This window comes from Capra hircus, chromosome 3 (assembly GCF_001704415.2).
Source record: "Capra hircus breed San Clemente chromosome 3, ASM170441v1, whole genome shotgun sequence".
Taxonomy (NCBI): Eukaryota; Metazoa; Chordata; class Mammalia; order Artiodactyla; family Bovidae; genus Capra; species Capra hircus.
The window spans coordinates 86,431,100-86,457,649 of NC_030810.1; the positions used below are offsets into that span (position 1 = coordinate 86,431,100).

The 26,550-nt window shown below is 44.4% G+C and overlaps 1 protein-coding gene across 4 annotated transcripts in view; it reads right to left on the reverse strand.

Moving 5' to 3' along the window:
* SORT1 (sortilin 1) overlaps nt 1,557-26,550 on the reverse strand; it is a 66,721-nt gene continuing 41,727 nt past the window's right edge. For 2 of the 4 annotated variants that reach the window (XM_018045855.1, XM_018045854.1), the window contains exons 9-21: nt 23,794-23,938; nt 22,586-22,741; nt 20,906-21,012; nt 17,335-17,437; nt 16,822-16,990; nt 16,039-16,229; nt 12,932-13,121; nt 8,814-8,930; nt 8,136-8,244; nt 7,241-7,339; nt 6,596-6,702; nt 6,214-6,337; nt 1,557-5,990 (exon numbers count right to left, since the gene is read on the reverse strand). In XM_018045855.1, coding sequence (XP_017901344.1) covers nt 5,976-5,990; nt 6,214-6,337; nt 6,596-6,702; nt 7,241-7,339; nt 8,136-8,244; nt 8,814-8,930; nt 12,932-13,121; nt 16,039-16,229; nt 16,822-16,990; nt 17,335-17,437; nt 20,906-21,012; nt 22,586-22,741; nt 23,794-23,938 — 1,632 coding nt within the window. In that variant the 3' untranslated portion in view covers nt 1,557-5,975. The remainder of the gene's footprint in view (nt 5,991-6,213; nt 6,338-6,595; nt 6,703-7,240; nt 7,340-8,135; nt 8,245-8,813; nt 8,931-12,931; nt 13,122-16,038; nt 16,230-16,821; nt 16,991-17,334; nt 17,438-20,905; nt 21,013-22,585; nt 22,742-23,793; nt 23,939-26,550) is intronic. The other 2 variants (XM_018045857.1, XM_018045856.1) reach the window with 1 other exon arrangement.

Consider the following 26,550-nt stretch of genomic DNA (forward strand, 5'->3'; position numbering starts at 1 on the left):
AGCAAGTTTCCACATCCCCCCTTTCCCCTCTTTAAAGGAAACCAATGAGCATGGTTGAAAGAATTAGCTCTTTACTCATTTTTCCCCTTTGGCCCTCAAACTGGGGGCAGCCAATAGCATCCTCGGAGTCTGTGTTACTACCTCGGGTCATGGGACAGAACCCCAGAACTCATCTTTGCAACTTGTATTGGGACTGAGGGCAGGACAACTTGTAGACCCACTTGGGATCCAGGAAACTGTTTTATCAGGAGCTAGGATGGCTGAGCGACTTCACTTTCACTTTTCACTTTCTGGCATTGGAGAAGGAAATGGCAACCCACTCCAGTGTTCTTGCCTGGAGAATTCCAGGGATGGGGGGAGCCTGGTGGGCTGCCGTTTCTGGGGTTGCACAGAGTTGGACACGACTGAAACGACTTAGCAGCAGCAGCAGCAGCAGCAGGATGGCTGAAGAGGGTGACTATGGAGCTTGACCGCTGGGGCTGGTGGTGAGAGGCTGTGCTATGTCAGGACTCTCAGGTGTAAAGGCCTTTCTGACTCATTTCTCTTATCTGAACCAGCCAGAGCCCTTACAGGTCCAGACAGTATACCAGGGTACTCCAAACACCCCTCTTATCCCCATGCTTTGATGAAGAGATTGGTTCAGGCTTTTGGTATTAGCTCCTTGTTGCAATTGAAGGTATGAAAGAATCAAATAGAAAAGGCCAACTCCTAGGGTCTTATCCACTGGAAAAGCTAATTTAGTAGGTCTGGGTGGGATATGCATTTAAAAAAGCAACTTACTGATTCTGTCGCAGGAAGTCTGAGAACACTATGTTAGAATTCTTGAAAATAAACCACCCTGGATAACCTCCCCAGGGGGACGACTCTTCCAGCAGACATGGGGTCCTCAGGAGCAAGGTCTCTGCCTGGTCATCTCCAGACCATGGCCCCAGAGTAAACACTACATGGAAAGACCCCCCACCCCCCACCCCCATCCAGGACAGCAGGCTAAGCAGTCACTGGCTTGGCTAAAGGCTAAATGTGGGTGGGCAGAAACCTCCACCGAAAGAAATTATTTTGGAGTCAAGATGCAACTCTTAGAAGGTCCTTAATGAAAGGGGTTAGGAAGGACTATGAGTAAGAGTAGCAGGAGAAACGTGAGAGGGGCAAGCGGGCAAGTGCTGAAGGTAAACACCTCAGTGTTGTTGCCCGTGGAACCTGCTAAAGGATCATGTAATTCAAGAGAGGAGTGACAGGCGGCTGCGTCCAGAAGGAAGAACGTAGCAATCAAAGCTGAGCAGCTGTACCAGGGTGGGTCGGCTATACTTCTGGGGAGGAAGAAAAAGAAATCTGGTCTTACAAACACCCATGGTGGGGGCTAGATCTTTGAGCGCATGAAGAAGAAAAAAGTGAGTAGTTTTTCCCATAAATTACCTAATACTCTTCATGTAGGACTTACAGACGCATAGTCCTGACTCATTAATCGACGTTCTCTGATTGCTGGGGTTCGATTTTTGAAGCTACGAAAGTGGAGAAACTTTCATATTAACAAACTGTAGCTTAGTCATTTTAGTAGGTCAGGTAATAAAAGTCCAGTCTGTTTTATTTCTAACCCAAATATTGCAAATATACAGAAAATTACCAGTACAAAGTTAAACACATCCAGATTTATTTACACAGTGCTAAAGAAATTTGAGTTTTATTTCCATTTTGTGGAATCTTATTTTGGGGTCTGGCTTTGTTGTGCAATTGACACAGGTCATTGAAACTTGATTATTCCACCTCACATGCAATTTTCTGTCCCAAGGGAACAGAAAACTTGGGTTTTTAGTGCACATGCAGTAATGATCTTAATACTGCTTTAGATTTGAGTAAGAAGGCTATCTGACAGCTTGGGGAGGAGGCAGAGAAGGTACAGAACCAAGAGGGACCACATGCTCAGACAGGGAACAGGAAACAAGAGAGGGATGGATACCAGGCACACATGGGGACCCTGAGCATATCTGTGCACGAGGATGAGGAAGGTACCATCAAAACCCTACCCTCCTCCCTAGACGTCCAAACACAGGAGGTGGGCAGAATCATCAGGAACGCTCAAGTCACGTGACCACAAACTGAGGGCATGCGGAGGATGAGAACTGCATTAAGAATTTGGGCATATCATTAACATGTACACTATACAGTTTATACATGTATATATGTACACACACACATATATATAGAAAGGTACAGATTAGTTTATGTTATTCTATATAAACAAGGATGCTTAAGAATGTACCGGTGTGAAAAAAAATGCACACAGTAAGTTGTTGAAGACAATTTCTAATTAGAGTTCTGATTCTTATTTGTTATAATGCAAAGTAACCAAGAAATCAACATATTCCTGCTATTTCAATCATCCTCCATGAGGGTGAGGCCTCAGCCCTCCTGGGGCAGGATGGTGTCCCTGGTGCAACCTGAGCTGGGCAAACTGGTGGCAGATAGAACAGTCTGGCCTCCCTATCACTATCATGTGGAAATCTTAAACTTTGGTTTTTGTTTGAGAGACATGTAAGTCCATGTTTATCTATCTGCTTGAGGGAAGGTAGGAGCAAAGTTGAAAAGCAGAAGCTCTTCCTATTTTAGCAGTTCCAAGTATCCAGGTTAATGTGGGACAAGGGGGCGGTACCAACAGTGAGCAGGGTGAGCTCCAAGCCACTGCATACAGAAGCAGAGCTCTTTAAAGCTCTCCTAAGAGGAAACAAGAAACTCTCTACTGCAATCATTTGCTTAGAAAACAAAAACTGCCTGCCACGTGGGGTGGATGTGGACGGCCCTGCACCCCTCTATCCTTGTCCCATGGTGAAGGCCACGGGAGAACCAGCTGTGGTAGACGGAGCCAGTGGTGGCCAGCACATTACTGATCTGCCAGGGATGAAAGGCCAGCTTCGGCATGCAGAGGCCCAGAGGTAAACCTAAGAATGAGACAGACACCCTGGAAAGCCTATTCAGAGGCAGATGACAAATTCTAAAGCTTTAGTTACAGCTAATCTATTAAATCTCCTGAGCCCAGCCTAGAACTGCCACAGTCCTCCAAACACTTTCACTCTTCTAAGTGGCGTTCCCATTTGATGATCAGCTTAGGCATATGCATCCCTGGTCTCAGGTCTCACTGAAAACCAAAAGCCCTCTTAAGTCCAAGACACCTGTCCACAGAGCATGAAAGATGGTTGAGTTCACCACCTGGATTTCAGAGCTCAGGTCACTCTGGACAGTCTGCTATGTCCAACCTACCTTATGATGACGCTAACTTCTATTACTGAAACAATCCCTTTTGCTATTAAGCCTGACACTACACTTTATTTTCAGAGATAATGCTCCAACCTGACATCAGTAGGACAAATCAGAAATATTTTTTTCTTAGGAGCTATCATGGATCTATTAGGCTGTTTTCATCTTGGGCCAGGGACATACACTTGTGAGATGAGGAAGGCTGGCCAGCCAGGCTTGCTAGCAGTCCTCAAACCGACTAAGCTCTCCAGCCAGTCATGGGTCGGGGACAGGGAAACGGAGAGGGTAACTCATCAGTGGAGACTCCATTCCCACACTCTTGAACCACCGTGACCAATGAGGTAAGGGGTGATTTCTAAACACATACTCAAGATTACCGTTACTTTTGCTTTCAGCCATGAAAAATTCCCTGTTTACTAAGGTGGCAAAAGAGCTCTCCATGCTGCTCTGAAAGAAAGGCCACTGACCTGTGCCCTGAAGAACTGCAAGACGTTTCTAAGAAAGCAGCCTGCTCCCACCTGGTAGCAAGAGCATCCATCAAAGTGCATGAGATCCGAAGACAATCACCATCACCACTCATGACTCACAGGGACCTGGACACCTTTACTCCATTTTTGTACCTCAGCTCCATCTCTAATGGGGATTACAAACCCTGTGTTGTTGTTTTTTTCAATCTCACAAGAATGCTGTGAGGTTCAAATGACACAATGCAAGTGAAAAAGTGCCATGAAAACTACCAAGTTCTACAGGAACCCCAGATATCACTGTCCCGAGTCTTACATGGTTAGAGAAGAGTATTAACTCTCTTACATGTGAAACTAATCAGAGAATTAGTCGGCACATCTATTCGATGGGTGTGTGTGGGGAGAAGAGTGCGTGGTCTAAGTAGGTCTTCTCTGGGTGCCAAATTCACATGGGGCAGGAGGTGAGGGTGAATGGGATGAAAGCTGAGACTTTTCAGTCATTTGTGAGCTGGTGTATCTTTGGAATTACTTTCAATTTAAAAACCTTACAAAAGGAATGAGATTTTCCTAAAAAACTAGTGCTCTCTGGCTCTAACAAATATGAACTCTCTTCACAAAAACTGCCTTAACTTTATAGTTCCCTGACTTCCGTTAATCTTACTGCAGTTTCAGTTTCTCCAAAATTCTCCATCCACTCCCTCCCCTGCTTTCCCTACTGCTGTTAATCCATTCTGGTGAGAAGACAATTCACCCATCTGCTCACACATTCTGACAAAAGTTCATTTGGCACATTTACTTTTTCCTGACTTTCTAGCCATAAAATGAACTAGCAGCAAAATGGCAGTTACCAAAGAATGTCCCCAGCCATAATTATTGGGAGAAACTGTGACCAGCACAGTAGGTGTGCGAAGACTGAAAACGTACTGCTATGTTCGAGTACAGCGAACAGTCAAGCTGCGCTAAATGATGACAGCTTTCCATCACTGTCTGGCCACCCAGAAATCCACCTTGCTACATTTTCTAATTTATGTCATTAAAAAAAAATGTCAAAGGGAACATTTTATTAAATTTAAGATATGAACTTAATGTATCACACAAAACATCAATCTGCACTAGAAGTGTGTTTTTCAGTTGGTTGGGCTCAAAGTTTCAAGCCAACAGATTACTTGGCAAAGCTGGGGAAGTGGAGGGGTAAGGAGGAGAACTTGGTAATAAAACTGAATTTTTTTTTAAAGCCTGAATCTGAACACATGTCTAGCCATGGCTCCACGTAGAGCAGCGACCTAAGAGGAAGCAAATAAGCAGCCACTCTAATGCTTCACGGATGAGTCGTCCTCAGAGGCTGTGCTGTGCATGTCACCAGCCGCTCCAGTGAAGAGGCTGCTCAGCCTGGGTACCTAGCTTTGAGCCCCATCCTTGAGCAAGCCCACTGGCACACACATAAGGCATGGCTTGAAAGATCTTGGAAGAAGCAAGAATTTCTCCTTTAATAGGTGCTAAATCTAGTCAGTTCTCTGCTTTTCCCTTCTTCCTGCCCCAAGTTAAAAATATTGCCCTTTAAGTTTTCCTGATTTAGTGTCTTGGAAGCACATGTAAGTTAGTTGCCAAAGGGCAATTAACAAGGGTACTGCCTAATTAAACAGGGGAAAAGAAAAATCACTGTGGCCTACCGCTCCTGAAAGAAATAACAAAAAGCAGTGAACTGTGTGAGGAGCTGGTGCACACTATTCTTGGAGTGGGGCTGGCCCCAGAGGGAGAGAGGCTGCCCAGGCTGTGCCAGTCATCGCAGCCTCTTTGCTCATCTCTGCAGCTGCTTCATGGTGCTGGCACTGTCCAGGGACGGCACAGCCCAGGGATGGCACCGAGGGCTTCACGAGAGTTGATGACAAAGCTGGCCGGTGCCCTGGGGTAGGCGCCACACAAAACATGCGACTGTGGGGTTAGTGAAAAGTTCCCTTCAATTCCATTTCATTTCCCTTAAAAACCAAAACCAAAAAGGGCCCATACCTTGCAAAAACACAGAACTCGTAAAGTTAAAGAATTAAAAATTTCCCCTCTCTTCTCCGAGCCAATTGGCAAGAGTGTTTCAGGTCCCCACCCCACTATTTCTTTAGTGTAGGTCCTTTTGGCTTTGATGGAAGCAGCAGAAACAGAGCTGGGTCCTTCGCAATGGGAAATTTATTTCCCTAAGTCGGAGCCACAGGGAGTGTAGGAGGTACTGCGGATCCATCATTCGTACTCAGTCCCAGCTCTTTTGAGGAGCTATTCCAGAAGGTCCTGAAAAAAAAGACATGGGCCATATTATTTACAGACCAAAAAAAATCCCTAATCCTTATTTTGAAAGCCATTATGTAGCTTCTGGGTTGGCCAAGTCTTAGTCATTAAGTTGCTGCTTCCAGCTTAAACCCTCTGTTGCTTCAAACATACCTTGGTCTTAAGTAAAAAAAGAATCGCTCTTTTTAAAACTTCTGCACCACCCCTCAAGAAGAAACAGTCTCACCTCATCTGAGTCATCATGATAACCGCTTTTGTGAGTGTGGGAGGCCGTATCCAAAGCATCCACACCATCCACACCATTAGCCTCTGCGTGCTGCTGGAGCACTGAGTATCGATGCACCAGGAACCTGGGGGTGGAAACTGCTGTCAACCCTCAGGTGGTGAGGAAGAATGCATTTCTTATAGGGCTGTGGACTTTCCAAGTTTTACACACTCATGGAATGAGTCACACATACAAGAAGCACAGCCTATAGTTGGCATATGAAAAATGGAAGGAAAGATTTGAGTCTGATGTTTCACTAACGTCACTTCAACTAGTCAGTTTTCGCCAGCAACAGGCTCTGCCCTTGGCTGACTTGTGGGTTTGACTGATTCTGGTTCCTTACCTTCCACCACAGACATATTTCTTCACAATGAGCACTCCTGCTATGACTGTGACCAGCATCAATCCCACAGTGGCCAGGATAATTGGAACAGAATTTGACTTGGAATTCTTGATAAATTAAAACACAAACACACAATCAATTTTGGGCGTGCATATTCCAGGACTGAATTCAAACAGGCTGCTCAATTTCTCATTTCTCTGTTCAACGATCTGCAGTCTCTAGGCACCTAATGATGAAATGTTCCCAAACCCCTCAAGATGACCATCTCAGTGCTACCAGGAGAATACCACAGCTGGCAGAGGGTAATCGAAACCTGAGCTGCCTTGAAGCTGTCAGAATAGTGCAAACTCAGGGGCTTCAATGTCAAAGTTACACTGGAAGCTATGGTAATCACCTAGATCAAATATAATTGTGGCTGTTCCCCATGACCACTGATTCTAAGTCTTGGCGCTTTTAAAGGTGAAGCAGAGAAGGAGACCGTGACAGTAAGTGGGTGAATTAATCTAGCATAGGGCCATCACCTGGGGAGGAGCTGTGCCAATGCTATGTCAGGCAGGCCCTCCCATGATACCAAGATTTGTCTTTTAAGTTTTCGTATGTTGTTATAAATAAGCTTTGTCATATCGTTGTTTGAGTGTGACCTACCTGCTTCTGGGTGGGAGATAGGGAGTGTGTGTTTTCAGTGTATCCCAGAGGAGGCGGAGCTGGATTCTGGGACAAGCTGTGTCCCTGTGGGCGGGAGTCCTGTGCAATCACACACACAAACACTCTGAGGACAGCCACCAGGAGTGCAGGGCAGTGATGCAGAGAAGCAGGAGCTTGCCCCCAACAAGTACACACACCCACACACTCTTCTCCCCCTGCCTTCTTCCACCCCGTCAGGCCCTCAGTCCTGAGAAGGTCAGACAGGAGGGACTGCAGACTGCCCATCTCTCAATTTCCAGATTAGGCACCTGGGGTCCACAGTCTTCTGTTCCCAGTCACACCGCTGGGCCAGTGCTTCTTTATCAAGAGGGTTCCTCTTACCAGATCCCCATATCCTGGCCAGACAGTTCAGTGCTACAGATCTGGAATCAGCCCCCAAACTTGCTTCTAAATCAAAACCAGCCACTTATTACCGCGGTGCAGGTTTTCCTTATGAACATACCTGACATACTCGGCAGAGAGATCCCCACTAATTAGGGTCTCATGCCCTTCCCTTCCACATGTGCAAAACCCCAGCCCTTGATGGCAGGACTTGTTGAGTCTTTTTTCTAAGTGACTCTGAGCCTCAGAATTTTTCTCAACCCTAAGCTTCTAAGACTTGGATAAATACTGAGCACCATTTTCCCTCCCCCAAAAAAGTTTTCAGTAGATGAGCTTACTGTTGGCTTAAGTGACCATCCTTCCATCCTAACAGTTTCCTGTGCAACGGGAAACCTGACATAAGTGGTCTGGCCACTTGTATTAGGTGATAAAGTTCTCGACACACTGTAACTCTGACCTTCCTGGCGGAACTCGAAACCCCACTTGTATCTACACTAGATCTACTTTAACACACCTGCTTTTCTGGACTCAAAAAGTTGCTTGTGCATTTCTTTTTCAAGTCTTTCACTTCTCGAACTGGATTCACGCCACCCTGGCATTTGTCTCCTGGGATTTTCCGGTACCTGAGGGGCAGAGAAAAGGTGTTGACAGAATACAAGGATGCACTTCTGGATTCTTGCTCACTTCCTGAAAACAAGATTTGAAAAGCTGCAGAAAAACTTCTGGTCCTTACACCGTCTTTCAGGGCTTGGGGGAGATCCACAGGTGTGTTGGGGGGATGTTCTGAGTAGTTTCGGTCCTTGGACAGACCACACATCCCTTGCCATGCTGCATGACATGCCGACTTTCTGCCCTATGAGACTGCCGGGGAAAGCCCGTCAGTATGCAGTATAGATACAGGGGAGGGGAGAGTCATCAGGGGAGTCGGCAGTCAGGCTCCTCTAGAATGGCACTCTCTGCTATGGTGACTATTTACTTTTAAATTAATCAAAATTACTTCAGTCCCTCACTCCAGTGTCAACAGCCACAGAGGGCTAGGGGCCACAGCAGGTCACAGAGCATTTACCCCATCACAGGAGGCTCTATCGGACAGTGATTTTCTACTCTCTCAAGTACTCGGAAGTGCGTGGAGGGCAATTTCTCCCTGCACAGGGGAAACGCAGGCCCGACACGGGAGGAGAAGCTGCCTCACCCGCTTGTCGTCAGGTGCTCTTCTCTTCCATACAAACAAAACTCGAGGTCGTGGCCCTTCAGTTCTGGCTGTTCCACACATTTGGAGTCATTTTCTGGACGGAAGTAGCCAAAATCACTGTAAGAATCAGCAAAGAATGTATCTTTCGAAGTTGCTGAAAGGAGGCAAATAGCAGTGAAGGCTTTATGTGGGGCAGAGGATGGTTAATATTCCAGGCGTGGGTTGCCAGAAAGCAGCTAAGGAAGTCTGTGACATATAAAGAGGTCTCTTTAGGAACAAAAGCACACAGACAGGGCTTAATTGGCACGGGGTGCGGGGGGGAATGGCATATAGATTGGGTCTGGTGGACTGAGGACTCAGTAGCTAGGAGTTCCACATAAGCAGCTCACGCTCAGGGAAGGGAAAGCGTGCAGTCTATAGGGGGTGGGGATACACGCAACTAAGACACAGAGAAACAGTGCGTCAGCCACAGACCTAAACGCATGGACACTTAGCAGTTCTTCCATCTCCAAATAACTCATTATGTCATACCCATGAGAGTGTATATCAAACCTTTCCTGCCTTCCCCACATCTGTGTCCCTCTCAGCTTCTTAGATGGTGCCTGACGCCAATGTGAATGCCCATCCCCGCCCTCCATCCCATCCCATCTCTCCATAGTGCTCTGCTTTCCCCAAAGAAGGACGTGCAGGGCCTTGGCACCTCGTGCCCCTAGGTGGGGGCTTGCTGCATGGACAGCGTGGAGGGGCCGCCAGTCCCCTCACCCTGCCGCTTGTCCTTAGCCTGCACCTGTCCTCTTCCTTCACCACCCTCTCCCTTATTGGCCAACTTTCTCTTCTACTTGTTCTGTTTTACTCAGTTACTTTTTATTCTCTGCATCTTGGCTTGAACCCCCTGCTGCAGCCTTGAAAATGAATGTCTGTGCCCCCGCAGGCCCACCAGTCACCCAGCCTTGGGGGCTTCTCTGTCTTGTCCACTTTGGCCCCTGGCACGCCGCTGTGCCACACCTGCTGCACCCCGAGAGCTGCACTCATCTGTTTCTCTGGCCACTGTTGGCTCTGCTCTCTTCCTAACACGCAGGTGCAGACGTTGTCCAAGATTCTATCATTCATTCTCTCACTCTGTATCTGCTCTCCTTTCGTGAGCTTAACTACTGGCTGCAACTAGACTTCCAGGTTTGGACTTCCCTGGTGGTGCAGTGGAGAGGAACCCACCTGCCAACGCAGGGGACATGGGTTTGATCCCTGTCTGGGAAGAGTCCACATGCCTTGGACCCACTAAGCCTGGGAGCCACAACTACTGAGCCTGTGCTCCACAACAACAGAAGCCACCTCAGTGAGAAGCCTGCAGACTGTAATGGAGAGTAGCCCCTGCTCATCACAGCTGGAGAGAGCCTGTGCACAGCAACTAAGACCCAGCTCAGCCAAAAATACAAATAAATAAAAATTTTAAAAAATTAATAAAACTTCCAGGTTCTACCTCTCTTGAGCTCTAATCCTACATTTCCAAATACTTGCTGAACACTGCCACATAAATCTGTTGACAGAACCTCAAAGAAACAAAAATGTTCAAAATGTATCATGTTTCCTCCTTTGTGCTGGCCTCTCCTGTCATTTCTTTACGTTTGTCCAGGGCGCTATCTTCCTGAGCACCCCCATCTGGACGCCCTCATTTCTTTCCTGTGATAGCCACGGCTTCCCCTCACAGCCTATCTTCCGGCATACTCTTTCTTTTTGAAAATTATTTATTTATTTTGGGCTGCCCCGGATCTTTGTTGCGGCAGGTGGGCTTTGTCTAGTCGCGGCAAACAGGGGCTCCTGTCTGTTGTAACGTACTGCTCCTCACTGCAGCGGCTTCTCTTGTGGAGCTTGGCTCTAGGCGCCAAGGGCTTCAGTGGCTGCAGCATGTGGGCTCAGCAGTTGTGGTGCACAGGCTTAGCTGCTCTGGGGCATGAGGGATCTTCCCAGACCAGGGATTGAACCCATGCCTCCTGCATTGGTAGGTGGATTCTTCTCCACTGAGCTATCAGGGAAGCCCAGCACAACCTTCCTGATCGTGCTGTCGGGGGCCTACGCTCACATCAGTCCACTGGCTTTAATGATCTGCTTCTTTCCAGATGCACAGATCAAATCTTACAGCTCATCGGGGCTCAGCTCAGATGCCACCACCTCTACAAAGCCTCTCTGATCCAACTCCTTTTAGGTCTGGATGGAAGAATCTCTCCCTTCTCTAAATCCATAAGGTACTTACCACTTTCTCTTTTCAAACATAATCATGTGACTCTTACCAGAAGAGTCTATAGTAAAATGTCTGTTCTCACTTTTGCATTACCCTGTGCATAACAAATATTCAAGGAATATTTGGTAAATATATAGATGCTGCTTGGACTTCAAGGTTTTCTGACAAATACTGAAGGGAGGGGGTAGGAAGAACAAGAGAAGACATCATGCCTCAAATAGCAAGGAGAAATTTCTGGCAAAAAATTTGTGTGTTCAATCCAAAATTCCAGGGACCACACCCTCCCCACTCACAAAGTATACATTCCTCAGGCACGTGGGGTGTGTGTTCAGGCTCTGGGGTAGAACTAACTGCCAGGTTCACATCCCAGCTCTATCACGTGACAGCAAGTTAGTCATGACCCCCTGTACCTTTGTTTCTCCCTTTGTGAAATGTAAATAAGCACAGCACCTATCTCAAGCGGCTGCTGAGGAGAGGTGTAAGTTGCTTAGAACAGTGCCTGGCACAGAGGCAATGTTTAAAAACGCGAGCTGCTGTCATTATGACTGTGATTATCAAATACAATATGTGCTCAGGGAGTCTAGATTTTAATGGTGGAATCTAATCTGTACCTAAGAATTAAAATATAGTGAGTGCTGTAAAAACATAGTGAGTGCAGTGGGAGCCTAGATGAGGAAAAACTGGGGAAGGCTTTAGGAGGCAACATCTGAGCTAAAGCATTAAAGGCCAAGGAGGAATTCACCAGGCTTGGGGGGTCAAGCAGCAAATGTGGAAAGACCTTCCAGGCAGGAGCAGCAGCATACACAGTGGCATGGAGCTCTGAAGCCACAGAGCAAGTTTGGAAAACAGAAGTAGTTCAGGTGACTGAGAGTCAGCCTGTGTGCCATTAAGGGTGAGAGAGCCCTTCAGAGTCTGACAGTATCCACAAACTCCAGCCCTATTATAATATCCAAGTGACCTGAGTGCCATTTTCCCTTGTAGAAATAGAGAAGGGAGGACCCCTGGCCATTCCACATACAGATGTGAACACCACAGGAGGAAACACACTGGGTCAGACTGGGTTTTATTCAGTCCCATACTCCTGTCACCTACAGTTTGGGGGAATACACTGTAGGAGCATAGGACTGCTATCTTCTTGTCTTCTTTTCCAAACCCACTTCTACCTCCCTGACAGCATCTTCTGCAGCTAACACGTTCCATAAGATTATTACCTGTGATGTGAAGCAGTTCCTCTTATTTGCCCTAAGCTAGGCTACCAAGGGACTCCCTTGCCCCTGTACAATCAACTAACCCTGTGCCAGCCACAAAACCAATCCTTAAGCCTGGATGGTTCTGAACTCTAGGGGTCCACCATGATGGCTCCTGAGCCTTGACGGGATATAGAGACCAAACATTCTGATGTCATCTCCTCTCTCAGGACAGAGCCACACTCTCTCTGCCTTCAGTCCTGCAGACAACCCCAAAGCTAGCCCTACCTGCTGAACCCAGGCAATCAGGCTGTTTGCTAAAGCCCAGTTTCCTCTAAGCTCTCAGCTCCTGCCCTCTTCGCTTGGTGCTTCTGTCCTATCGCCTTCTCTCTCTACCTTCTTACTCTCATCCTCATTCTACACTCCTCTCCTCCCTCACACAGGTAAGTTAGGATTTCAGGGGTTGTTGCTGGTCCTGCACAATGATTAATGGTCTGATACAATAATGTTATTTGTCCAATTACTAACAATTCTGCTTCCCTTCCTCTGTGCTTCAATTTCCTTGAGGAAAGAAGAAGCAACAGTTTTCCACTCTTGAGGAAAAAAGGGAAAAAAAGGACTGAAATAATTTTCAACTGTCTTTTGCCTCCTCCAGCACAGGAAGTGGCTGACAGGGATCTGAGGGGTGCGGATACCAGAGGAAGTCCTCCAGGGAGCAGGGACAGACGGACGGCTGCTTGGTCACAACATAGTTTCGACCATTCTGACAGACAGATGACTTGCGTAGCCGGAGGTATTGTTCTTTATAGCCTAAAATGCAGCCATCTCCATAATCTCCAGGGTCTGTAGAGTGAGCCAGCCAGATGGTATAGTCCTTCTCTTCACCTAAAAGAAAGACAGGCTCTTCAGGAAACTACTGAATCCACCCATGTGAGACAGCTGCCAGGCAACAGAAAGAAAGGAGAGGAAAAGTACAGATGTCTGACTTAACCTATTGTTTCGCTTTGGAATTGCAAAAGAAAGTTGCATTAGTGGGAGCCTACTAGCGATTGGCCTTTCCTCAAGCCAAGGGAGGAGTCTTTGCAGTTCATAGCCCATTTGAGTTTTAGGAAAAACCTTGTGCAGCAGGAAGGTGGATGGAGAACCTCTGAAGCTACTTCCAGACTGAGAGGCTGCTGTCTTTAAGTCTTGTACACTTGTGCTCTCGGTCAGGAGCTGTCAGAGATAAGCAACCAGATGTTTGCCTTTAGGGCAAGATGCCAATTAACCAAAAGTAAGGGTTTAGTTGTACTATGGGTGAGTATGCTTTGAAAGGAAGGGGAAACATTCTCTTTCTAGTATTTGTGCTGACGAAGCAAGCACAAACATTCTCCAGTCTTTTAACTCTTGTTGACTGGCTTTCAAATGAAGACTGCTGATGACAGTCAACCTGGCTCAGTGTGTCATATCATTCACTCCTGGAAAAATGACTCAAAGGCTGTGGCCTAAAGACTGTGGATTAGGCTTTTATCCTTTGGGATATGAAGACTAGCACCCAGCCTGTTAAAGAGCAGTGCTTAACCAATCTTTTAATGATGTTAAACTTCAGGGATAACTAGAAGCTGCCTGCATCTGCAGAGGGGAAAACTCATAAGCCAGCTCTTTTACAGTCTATTTAATGAATTTAGATTATAATGACTCTCTGGTTTTAAATCATTAAAACATCTTATAGAAAAGGTCCAAACCAAGTGCTTCTACTTCCTGCAGGAGTCACTAAATTAACATGCTAAGGAAATGGGCCCCTAACATAGTCTAAAAAAGTCAGGACCAAAATTTAACCCAAGCATCTTGAAACTTTATATCTTCTTTCATATTATGCCAAGTAATCATGGGTCACAGGTGGTCACTTTTTGTCCAGTTTTTCTTTTATCCTTCTTATTTTCAATACAGTGTCAGCATCTTTAGTACTAGGGGTCTGGGTTTGCTTGTGATTCTTTAGGAATACCGCAAAATGAATTTTTTAACTCCTTCTCTGAAGCCATTTTCTGGGTCTTTAACATGTCTTCCAGTTTGAAGTCACAGCATTCAGAAATGGTCAGTGTGGGCTTCTTGCCTGCTCAGGAGCCAGTCTAGAGTCTCAGTTGTGACTGACATTCAAGCCAAACTCTTTGCATGAAAACTTCCTTACTTCAACATTTTAATAAATGACATAATCAATTAGATGTAACACATTTTCCTCTAAAGTTTCCTCTTTATAGTTCTGCTGTAACCAGCAGTGAAAAACCCTGAAGTCTTATGAAATAATTTTAGACAAACATAAACATGCATTATCCTTACAAGCAGAAAAAAACTTTCAGAAAATGCTACAGAGATCTAAAGTGCAAAACTAAACTCTTCTAGATATCCACATGCGGCTGGTGTGAATTGAGATTTACAGTAAGGGTGAGTGTAAAATATGCATCAGATTTAGAGGACTCAGAAGAAAGAGAATATAACAGATGGCCAAAAAGCACATGAAAAGATGCTCAACATCATTATCAGAGAATCAAAACTACAATGAGGTATCACTTCACACCAGTCAGAATGGCCATCATCAAAAAAATCTACAAACAATAAATACTGGAGAGGGTGTTGAGAAAAGAAAACCCTCCTACACTGTTGGTGGGAATGTAAATTGGTGTAGCCACTATGGAGAATGGAATGGAGGTTCCTTAAAAGACTACAGATAGAACTACATGTGATTCTGCAATTTCATTCCTGGGCATATAACCAGAGAAAACCAGAATCTAAAAGGATACAGGTACCCCTATGCTCACAGGGGCATACTGCAGTTCATACTGCAGCACCATTTATAACAGCCAAGACATAAAATAAAAGCGTCAGCAGAGGAATGGATAGATGCTGCGGTACGTATGTACTGTGCTGTCCGCAGCATGTGTGTATGATACGGCACATCACACGTAAACGGAAGATGTGGTGCACATGAACTATGAAGTATTACTCAGCCACAAAAAAGACTGAAAGGATGCCATCTGCAGTGACATGGATGGGCCTAGAGATTGCCATACTGAGTGAAGTAAGTCAGACAAAGGTCAACATCTTATGATATCACTTATATGTGGAATCTAAAAAGAGGTACAATGAACTTATTTACAAATAGAAATATCCACAGATATAGAAAAGAAACTTATGGTTACAGGGAGAAACTGGGGAGAGTGATGAATTGGGAGACTGGGATTGACATATATACACTACCTATATATAAAATAGGTAACTAATAAGGACCTACTGTAGCACACAGAGAACTCTACTCAGTACTCAGCTTACATAGGAAGAGTCTAAAATCGAGTGGGTATCCGTATATGTATAACTGATTCACTATGTTGTATAGTGAAACTAATACAGCATTATAAATCAACTATACTCCAATATTTTTTAAAAAAATCTTTACAAAAAGAGTGTAAAGTATTTCACTAATTATAAAATATTGTTTTACATGTAAAATGATAATATTTTAGACATACTGAAATAACTATATTATTAAAATGAATTTTGCCTCTTACTTGTACAATGTAGCTAGCGGACAGAATAATTTAAATTATATACGTTGCTCTCATGATATTTCTCTTGGACAGTGCTAATCCAAACAGGGAAGTGCTTTTCTGGTAACATTTCACTGCCTGCTCACCCACGTGGAGCATCCTTCAATCCTCTTTCATATACATGATTTTCTTACTCCAGTTAGAAGAAACTGAACTGGATGGGTTATTTAGGAAAATGGGTTTACAAGTTTCTGATAGAAAAGGTCAAAGAAGACACTCACAGTTCCTTTCAAGGATGTCTTTAAAGTCGACGGTGTAGGAGACCCACTGGCGAGCCAGGAAGGACTCTGTGAAGCCCCAGATGCTGATGTTCATGGACCTGGCTCCGGGCTCTGAAGCCAGGCCCGTAAAGTAGATAGGCTCCCTGGTAAACGTGTAGGTTTGCCAGCACTGGCCCTCGTCTGTGGAGAACCTGAAACCACAGTTAGAGGGAGACCGTGACAAAGGACCAGCGTTGACCGGAGTATCAGGAAACCGCTCCAGCTGTTTCCATCCCCAATCAGAGAACTCTCATATTTAGGTGACAGCTTACCGACTGACAATTATATTAATTTCTAATGCCTGCAGTTCACAAGGAAATGGGATTCACTCAAACAGTATGGAAGAAAATGCATTTATAAAAATTCTTCCAAGGGCAAGAAAGAATAGTGACCCATATAAGAATGGGCTTCTGAATCAATAAACAGAAATTATACAATAAGAACTTGTACTTAAGGAGTCATTTCCCATCCAGAGTGCTTCAATGCATCCATAATATTCTTGTGGGAAGACAGAAGAACATATTTTTTTTTAAGTGATTAAAAATGTTAGCTAGCAGAGTCAGAGGAAGAACACAAAGCCATTTAATTTGAGTTGCTCTGAAGGCAACCCCTTCAAGCACCTCCCCTGCAGCTCTGCAGAATGCCTAAATCTGAATCAGGGTCTGGAACTTCCCCACAAACTGAAAAACATCCCGGGGTAGCCCTCTGGGCAGACAGTGTGGGTGGAGCTGAGCTCATGCATACTTAATCACATTGATCGGATGGCTGCTGTGCTCAATGGCTACGATGATGCCTCCAGAATCCAGGATGGTGTAATAGTGGGGTCCTTCCAGCATCTTCATCCAGGAGTAACCCCCGTCATCTGAGATGTACACATCTGGGACCATCACGGAGATGGCATCCCCCACGCTACCTACAACACAGCCCACCATCTCATCAGCACACATCAGCAGTGAAACAGAGAGGATTCACTGTCACAAGAAGAATTCTGAATGAGTTTATTCAGATTATTTCCCATCAGGCCTCTTGGAAGAAAAAAAATAGGCCACGACAGTTTGGTAAAGGAAGAGGTCATGCTGCTGCTCTCTGATAGGAGTCCATGAAAAACCCAAGAAATTCTTGGGTTTATCTTGCAAGAAATTCTGCAAAGGGTGGTAAAAGCCACGGATGGTGGTTTTCTTACAGGGTTCAATGCTATGACTGAGCTTCAATGTGCTCAACTAGTTCTTCCCACAGAAGTGAGCGAGGGCTGCTTACCATGGGCAATGACTATGCCAACTGCATTAGGCTCTGACAGTGGGGCCATTGGAACGTTTAGTTTCTGAGAGATGCTATAGGAAGCATGAATATGAAGGCTGCACTGTGGAAAGAAACCAAAGCTTACATTAAAACCAAAGGTGTAAATTTTTTTATTCATCTCACAGAGTCTTCTAATAATAAGGCTTTTTAACTTAATAACCCAGACTTCAGTGGGATACTCTTCTTTTTAAAATTGTGGTTAAAATAACATACCATAAAATTTACGTTTTAAAGGGTGCAGTTCAGTAGCGTTAAGGACATTCACACTGTTGTGCAGCCATCACCATAATTCATCTCTGAGACTTCCACGTCTTGCAAAACTGAAACTTCTGTGTCCATTAAACCATAACTGCCTATTCCCCCTTTCCCAGACCCTGGTATTCCCAGACCCTGACACCACTCTACTTTCTTTCTCTATAAATGTGATTATTAAATTATTATTAAATGCATTATGCATTTAAGAAGCAAGAATATCCCACTGAGCCTATAATTCAATAACAAAAAAACAAATAACCCACATTAAAAATGGGCAAAGGACTTGACAAGACATTTCTCTAAAGAAAATGAGAGGCTTCCCAACTTGATGACTGCCTGCTGTATTTCAGACACTGAACAAGATGTGGTGATTTGAAATAAGACCCAGTCCTGTCTTTAAGAAACATTTCTTAGAAATTAGTTGAGTTATAAAGCAGGATGGCAATCCTTTAAAGGATGCTTTAAAAGAGGTTCGGGAGACTTCCCCGGTGGTCCAGTGGTTAAGACCCTACCTTCCAATGCAGGGAGTAAGGGTTTGATCCCTGGTCAGGGAACTAAGGTATGGGAACTAAGGTCCCACATGCCACAGGGTGTTGCCAAAAAAATTACAAAAAATAAACAAGTAAACAGAGGTTCAAATTGGTTAAAATGTTAATTTTATGCCATGTGCAATTTTATTGCAGTAAAAAAAACTTCATGTAAACTGCTGATGAAATGAAGAGCAATGATTAGTTCTAACTAACCAGTCCATCCTAAAGGAGATCAGTCCTGAGTGTTCACTGGAAGGACTGATGTTGAAACTGAAACTCCAATACTTTGGCCACCTGATGAGAAGAGCTGGCTTATTTGAAAAGACCCTGATGCTGGGAAAGATTGAGGGCAGGAGAAAGGGACGACAGAGGATGAGATGGTTGGATGGCATCACCAACTCAATGGACATGAGTTTGGGTAAACTCTGGGAGTTGGTAATAGACAGGGAGGCCTGGGGTGCTGCAGTCCATGAGGTCATAAAGAGTTGGACACGACTGAGTAACTGAACTGAACTGAAGGACGGTCAGGATTTCCACTAACCCTAATGAACTGGGGGGAGGGGAGACAGGGACGCCCTCCCCAGGAATAACACGGGCTAGAGGCACATGCAGGGTGTTCAGGGAGCAGCAGAGTTACAACAAGGGGTGTGTCGGTGACAACGACAATGAAATGGGCAACAACAATGAAAAGGCAGAAGAGAACCTGCCAGGGGAGGAGAGGACCTTCATTCACCAGATCATGGGCAAAAGAGAGCCACGAAGAGTGCTAGGGAGAGAGAGGCACAGCAGCATGAGGGTGGCAAGGTAAATAAGGAGGCCACTGCGCCTGTGCCTGTGCCTGAGGTGGGAAGGGCAGGAGCAGGGCAAGGCTAGGGTGGAGGGGTGGGAAGGGGAGCAGGAGGGGAGAGACTCCACAATAGTCATGAAGAAACACAAGGGAGAGAGTGTGATGGGAATGGTGTGGGTACATTTATCTCCCACTGGTTGAGTCTCTTAAAACAGAAAGCCCAGTCAGGACAGCAGAGTACATACCAGCTGTAGGTAGGTACTCAGAAGAGAGCCTGGAATTACCAATGCTGTCACTTTTAAAGGAAACTCTCAGGGTTCTGCTAAGCTCCTCTCAAATTCTCTAAAAGAATCAGACACAAAGCTTGCTTTTTTTCTTTCCTGTCAAGACCTGTCACTCATGGAACCTGGATCTCCTGCAGCAATGCCTTTGAATCTCTAGTTTGTGGCCTTTCCTCAGAGGGCTAAGCTCTTGAATCCACATGTTAGACCAGGTCACCACCTACATCCACAGGCCATGTGGAGCCCTGGTGGAAGGGAAGAGAGGCCAAGTTCTCCTCCATTTGTTTCTGGCCAGTACAGCTTTGCACTGCTCATGAATGGCTGGTCAATGGCTTTCTGTAGAGTTGCTGAAGTCTCATAGCTGCCATCATGACTCCTAACTAATCACTGGCCCATCTGACCACTCTGTGTTCATTCAGCAATTTAGTATAACACAAACTGTTAGCACAAATTGCAGGTCAAGAGGCAACAGTTAGAACTGGACATGGAACAACAGACTGGTTCCAAACCAGTAAAGGAGTATGTCAAAACTGTATATTGTCACCCTGCTTATTAAACTTAAATGCAGAGTACATCATGCAAAATGCTGGGCTGGATGAAATACAAGCTGAAATCCAGATTGCTGGGAGAACTAGCAATAACCTCAGATATGCAGATGACACCACCTTTACGGCAGAAAGGGAAGAAAAACTAAAGAGCCTCTTGATGAAGGTGAAAGAAAGGAGTGAAAAAGCTGGCTTAAAACTCAACATTCAGAAAACTAAGATCACGGCATCCAGTCCCATCACTTCATGGCAAATAGATGGGGAAACAATGGAAACGGTGAGAGACTTCATTTGGGGGGGCTCTAAAATCACTGCAGATGGTGACTGCAATCATAAAGACGCTTGCTCCTTGGAAGAAAAGTTATGACCAACCTGGACAGCATGTTAAAAAGCAGAGACATTATTTTGCTAACAAAGGTCCGTCTAGTCAAAGCTATGGTTTTTCCAGTAGTCATGTATGGATCTGATTATGGATGTGAGAGTTGGATTGTAAAGAAAGCTTAGTGCCAAAGAACTGGTGCTTCTGAACTGTAGTGTTGGAGAAGACTCTTGAGAGTCCCTTGGACTGCAAGGAGATCCAACCAGTCAATCCTAAAGGAAATCAGTCCTGAATAGTCATCAGAAGGACTGATGCTGAAGTTCAAACTCTAGTAATTTAGCCACCTGATGCAAAGAACTGACTCACTGGAAAAGACCCTGATGCTGGGAAAGATTGAAGGTGACAGGAGAAGGGGACGACAGAGGATGAGATGGTTGGATGGCATCACCAACTTGATAGACATGAGTCTGAGTAAGCTCTGGGAGTTGTTGATGGACAGGGAAGCCTGGTATGCTGCAGTCCATGGGGTCACAAAGAGTTGGACATGACTGAACACCTGAACTAAACTGACTGAAATTGTTAGCCTTCAGTATTGGTTTTCTTTAAAGACAAATAAAGCGTAATATTTTAGTCTTTCTTCACAGTTCAAATTTCTTACATCCTAGTTAATTTCAACCTCTCATTTCCCAATTTTCCACTGTTAGCTGTGGACCCTCAGCAAGTACAAACTTCATTATTCAAAAGCCTGGCACTAATGAGAGCAGAATGGCTGCTTTGCTCCAAATACATATGACAGTAGGAGTAAGACATACCTCATTCTTATTTTTTGCAGTAGCATCGCATTCACTGTTCTCAGGCTTCCTCAGGTGCTTCCACCTTCCTCCTTGGTCAAAAGTGATCATAGTCTGGATAGAATTATCTGAATAGGAAAAGGATGACATCAATCTTGATATATTGATTAGGAAGCACCCTGATCAGTTCAGTTTATCATTGTATAACTCTCTAACAGAGATTATGTAATACCAATAGAACCCTGGAGTCCCACAAGATGTTGACATCCTGTGAAATGGGTCAATACTGGTGAGTATGATACTTGAAAGAGGCTTCCCACCTGAACAGGGATTCTACTGATTCCAGAAATCATCTAGACTGATACTCTTGAAAAAAGATCCCATTTATCTCCTTATCAGCACAATTCTATTCTTCCTTGCTTGCTTGCCCTGGAGGAAAATCTGCAATGGGAAGGCACTCTAATGTGGACTAAGGCCATGATACCAGGCTTATTTTAGGAAATCTCAGGATTTGAATGTATCTGCATTAAGTCTCAATGAATAATTCCCAGCTTTTGCCTCTTTACCGCGCCATATCCTATTTCTCTTAAACATTTTTTTTTCTTCATGTGTCTTCCCTATTCTCTGTTGCTAATGATACATAAACTGTTGCACATTTAAATTAAAAGAAATGCTTTGAGTTTTCTTAAGGAAAATTTTAAAAAGAAAGCTAGTAAAGTAAATTTTATTTACCGAATAAATGTTTTATTGCCTATCCACTATATGAAAATTGCTATAAGGCTTTGGGAATATATCTGTGAACAAATTAGAAAAAAAAAACAAAAACCTCTGTGGAATATATATTCTAGTAGGGTGAGACAGACAAACACTAGACACTGTAAATAGGTAAATTACATAGCGTGTTAGAAAATGCATGCTTTGGAAAAATCTTGTACAGATAACTGGGAAAGAGGGAGTGCATGTGTGGCAGGGAGGCAGACTGACATTTAAAACAGGATAGTCAGGGCAGGTCTCATCAGAAAGTAACATGACCAATGGCTGGGAGGAGGAAAGTGTTGGCCATGCAGATATCTGGGGAAAGAGGTCATTGCAGATCTCTCAGCCAAGTGTGTGAACCTGATGTGTTTAAGGACTGGCAGAGGACTGGAGTGACTGCAAGAGTAAGCAAAGGTGCAAGGAGCTGGAAGTGATGTCTGGGATGAACTAGGGGCCAGAATCACTTAGATCCTGTAGACAACTGCAAGGTGTTTACAAAATTAAAACAAACATCCCTCACCTCCTACCAAAAAAGTAAATACATAAATAAATAAAACCTTAAAAACCTTTGTACTTCAGAGTAATGTGTTTATTTGTTCAACTGGGCTCTGCAGAGCCATTGAAGAGAACACAGGAAAAATCTGGGCTGGCTATTGCTCCATCCTTGACAATCAGAAAAGCAGTAAGTGATTCAAACTCCTTCCCATAGGCCTGAACTTCCCAATACATAAGACTTTTTTCATAAACTAAATAACCTCAAATCTTTCTTTATGCCTGCTGTTGCTTTGTTCTTTCTTAGTTCTAATCACCGTAGCTTACTTAAAATAGAGAGCCAGAATTCACACAGACAGGCTTGCTGGCCAGCCAGGCACCACTGCTGAGGGGACAGGACCATTGGTTTCCCCCAACGCCTCCACTCTGGGCATATTCAGCTGAGGGACCCACCTTCTGAGAGCACACTTGTCATGTAGACCCCACGAAGGGAGGTCACATTGGTGAAGTCCGTCTCGCCACCCGTAGTGGTGTAGAGATGTCGGTCCAAGGATTTGGAATAGACAATGCCGCGATCATCCGAGGTAAATATGGTACCAAATCCAGTGTCTGGAATAGGCAAACAAACAAACAAACAAAAACCCACCAAGTCTTGGGAGGGAACAGGGAGAAAAACAACAGTCTAATCATACACAGGACACACACACACGCACACATCAGCCACCTGTCCCTCTTCACGATGCAGACGCAGACCTGGGAGTTAATCAGGGATTCACAGTTAAGAGCTTCGTGGCCATCTTTAATTCCAGTACCCAGCTTAGTGCCTGAATATAGCAGATGATGAATCTCTTTAATAAATTACTCAGATGTTACAGAAAAGCTCTTATATTTTAGTATAATCAGTTATATTTTGGTAGCAGAGGCATTGCATTCAGCTTCATATCTTACACATCTTTAAATCTTTTTACTCTAAACGGATGCTTCTCAAACTCTCTGTGATGATCAATTTTAATATTTTAATTATGTCACAAACTGATGCTTTTGTAAATATAATGAAAAACTTATCACTAGAAAAATGAAATACAAAAGAAAGAAAAAAATACAATCTTCAAATTTTTTTATTATTAGAGTCAACAGATACAAAATTTCTTTGTCACAGAGCTCTAAGAGTTTCTAAATGCTTGTTGCTGCTTTCTGCACTGATTTGTTAATGAAGAATTTGCAAATCAGTACTAGTTCTCTGACCATTCGTTGAGCAGCACTGCTCCAGAACACCTGGATGTACCTACAAACCACATTAGAGGGTCAAAGAAAGTGGCCTTTTTAACAGAGGCTACATATCATCTCTAAAACAAGTAGGCCACTAATAAATTCCCAGCGGTGAAAAGAAACAAAGAACCCGCCTGCCAATGCAGGAGACATAAGAGATGTGGGTTGGATCCCTCGGTTGGGAAGATTCCCTGGAGGAGGGCATGGCAACCCATTCCAGCATTCTTGCCTGGAGAATCCCATGAACAGAGGAGCCTGGCAGGCTATAGTCCACAGGGTTGAAAAGAGTCAAAAATGAGTCAGCATGCACACTAAGAAGGAAAGCTACTAAAACAGGGTTCGGAGTTTAAGTCTCTATGCAGTCAAGGGTGAACCATTTGCAAAGCTCTTACCTCCAGGTTCATCTACATGCATGAACACCATGTCGTCATTAGCTGCTAGAATAGAGTAGAACTGTTCTTGCCCCACAGATGGGAGCTGGGCCATGCTCCATGTGTCTCCTTGATCTGTTGACACATGAATCCTTCTTGTTGTATCCTGGAACAAATGCCGATACTTATCTTTTAAATATTCCACCAAGATGCCATATGCAGTGACATTAATAGGCACATTATTATTTAATAATTATACTCATTACCTATTTCCTCACTAGGTACATCTATTATAAATGAAAGGTCCTAGTACCAATTATCCAAGCTTTTTCTAACCTCTTACAAAGATCCAGGCACTGGAACAATCCATTCTATTGTAAGTAAGGTTATCCAGGCTTTCTCTTTGGCTTCTTCATTCTTGTGTGGCCCTCTAAGATACCAATATTATCCTCCTAAGGCTATGGTTTTTCCTGTGGTCATGTATGGATGTGAGAGTTGGACTGTGAGGAAGGCTGAGCACTGAAGAATTGATGCTTTTGAACTGTGGTGGTGTTGGAGAAGACTCTTGAGAGTCCCCTGGACTGCAAGGAGATCCAACCAGTCCATTCTGAAGGAGATCAGCCCTGGGATTTCTTTGGAAGGAATGATGCTAAAGCTGAAACTCCAGTACTTTGGCACCTGATGTGAAGAGCTGACTCACTGGAAAAGACTCTGATGCTGGGAGGGATTGGGGACAGGAGGAGAAGGGGACAACAGAGGATGAGATGGCTGGATGGCATCACGGACTCGATGGACCTGAGTCTGAGTAAACTCCGGGAGTTGGTGATGGACAGGGCGGCCTGGCGTGCTGCGATTCATGGGGTCGCAAAGAGTTGGACACGACTGAGTGACTGAACTGAAATGAACCTCTGACATGCCAATTTCCTTCACAGAGATAAGGGTTTGTTGGGACCATGATGAGCTTGGCTCTGCAGCCATTTGCATACATTTGCTCAGATAATTCTTAAAATGATGGCTGCTGCATAGAAGTTTGGTTCCTTTCAGATAGCTCTGGCATCATCGAAAGAATTAGGTAATGGGTCTGGAAAATGGAGATGAAACCCAGGTTTGGAAGATCATGAAGTAAATCATAATGTGACACGTCTCCTCTTTAAGGAAGGCTCTCAGAGCAGCCATGACGGAGGGAACGGGCCAGGCTGGAAAGAGGGCAAGCAGAGTCAGAAACTAACATGAGGAAGCTGATCAGGGAATGTCTAGCGGTCAAAAGGGGCCTCCCTCATGGCTCAACGGTAAAGAATCTGCTTGTAGTGCAGAAGACTCAGGTTTGATTCCTGGGTCAGGAAGATCCCCTGGAGAAGGGAATGGCAATCCACTCCAGTATCCTTGTCTGGAGAATCCTATGGACAGAGGAGCCTGGAGGCAACAGCCCACAGGGTCGAAAAGAGTTGGACACAACTGAAACAACTTAGTACAAATCCACAGGTTGAGGCAATTAACATGTACTATCTGATAAATAGTTTAAAATAGCTTCTAGATACAGTTCAGCCAGGGCACGAGAATTAGTCTTTTTAAAGTTCAGTGATGAGTCCATTTAACTTACTTTTCTAACTTACATCTTAGATGTTTACTTTGAATCTTATACTCGCTGTTATAGGTAAAAACTGGAGTTCAAAAGCACATAGTAGAATTTTAATTTTGTGGACACCAGCAGTGTACAGGCAGCTATCTCTGGAATTACACAGTCTGGTTTCCACCAGAGTTCCACCTAGACAAGTTACTCAATTTCCTAAACTGAGATAACAGTATGAACTATAGGGCTCTTGGGAGGATTATTACAAAACTGCTTGAGAGCGTGATGTGTAGTTACCTTGTCTACTTTTCTTATCTCTAATTCTCTCTGAACCCACTCCAATCAGTCTCTTAACCACAGTACTCCAAAGAAACTGCTTTCATCAAGGTCACCAGCAACCTATACTTTGCCAACTCCAGTGGATAATTCTCAGAACACATCTAACTCCACATCTCAGCTGAATTTAATGCAGCTGACCATTTCCTCCTCATTGAAACCTTTTTTTCACTTGGCTTTCAAGATATCACCATGTGCAGTGACATTAACAGGCACATTATTATTAATAATTACACATCTCATTATCCACTTCCTCACTGGGAACAACTGTTATGAAAGGTCCTATTCTCCCCCCTCACCAGCCCCTCCCTCTCAGTCGTCTCTGCTGGCTTGTTCAGTCTCTTCCCACCATTCCGAGAGGGGCACCAGGGCACCAAGTGCTCAGCCCTCCCACCTCTTCTCGACCTACTCATTCCCCTACCAGATACCATCTAGTCACACAGCTAGATGAGACCATCCATATAATTCTACTATATAATTTTGGGAGATTCATATACCCCAATGCTTACCTGACATTTTCACCTAGATATCTTACATACATCTCATATCCAAAACTGAATTCTTGATTTTCTTCCCACAGACTTGCTTCTCCTGCAGTCCTTTCCGTATCAGTAAATGGCACCACCATTCACGCAGTTGCTCAGGCCAAAGACTCTAAAATTATCCTCGATTCATCTTATTCTCTCACAATCTGCATCTAATCTACCAGCAAACACTATTGGTGATGCATTTAAAAACACATCCGTGATCTTACTACGTCTCCCCTCATCCACTGTTAACAGCCTGGTCCAACCTACTGTCTCTCTCACTGCTGCTGCTGCTGCTGCTTCCATTCCTGACCCTTAGGTGACACTATGCACACCTATTCCATC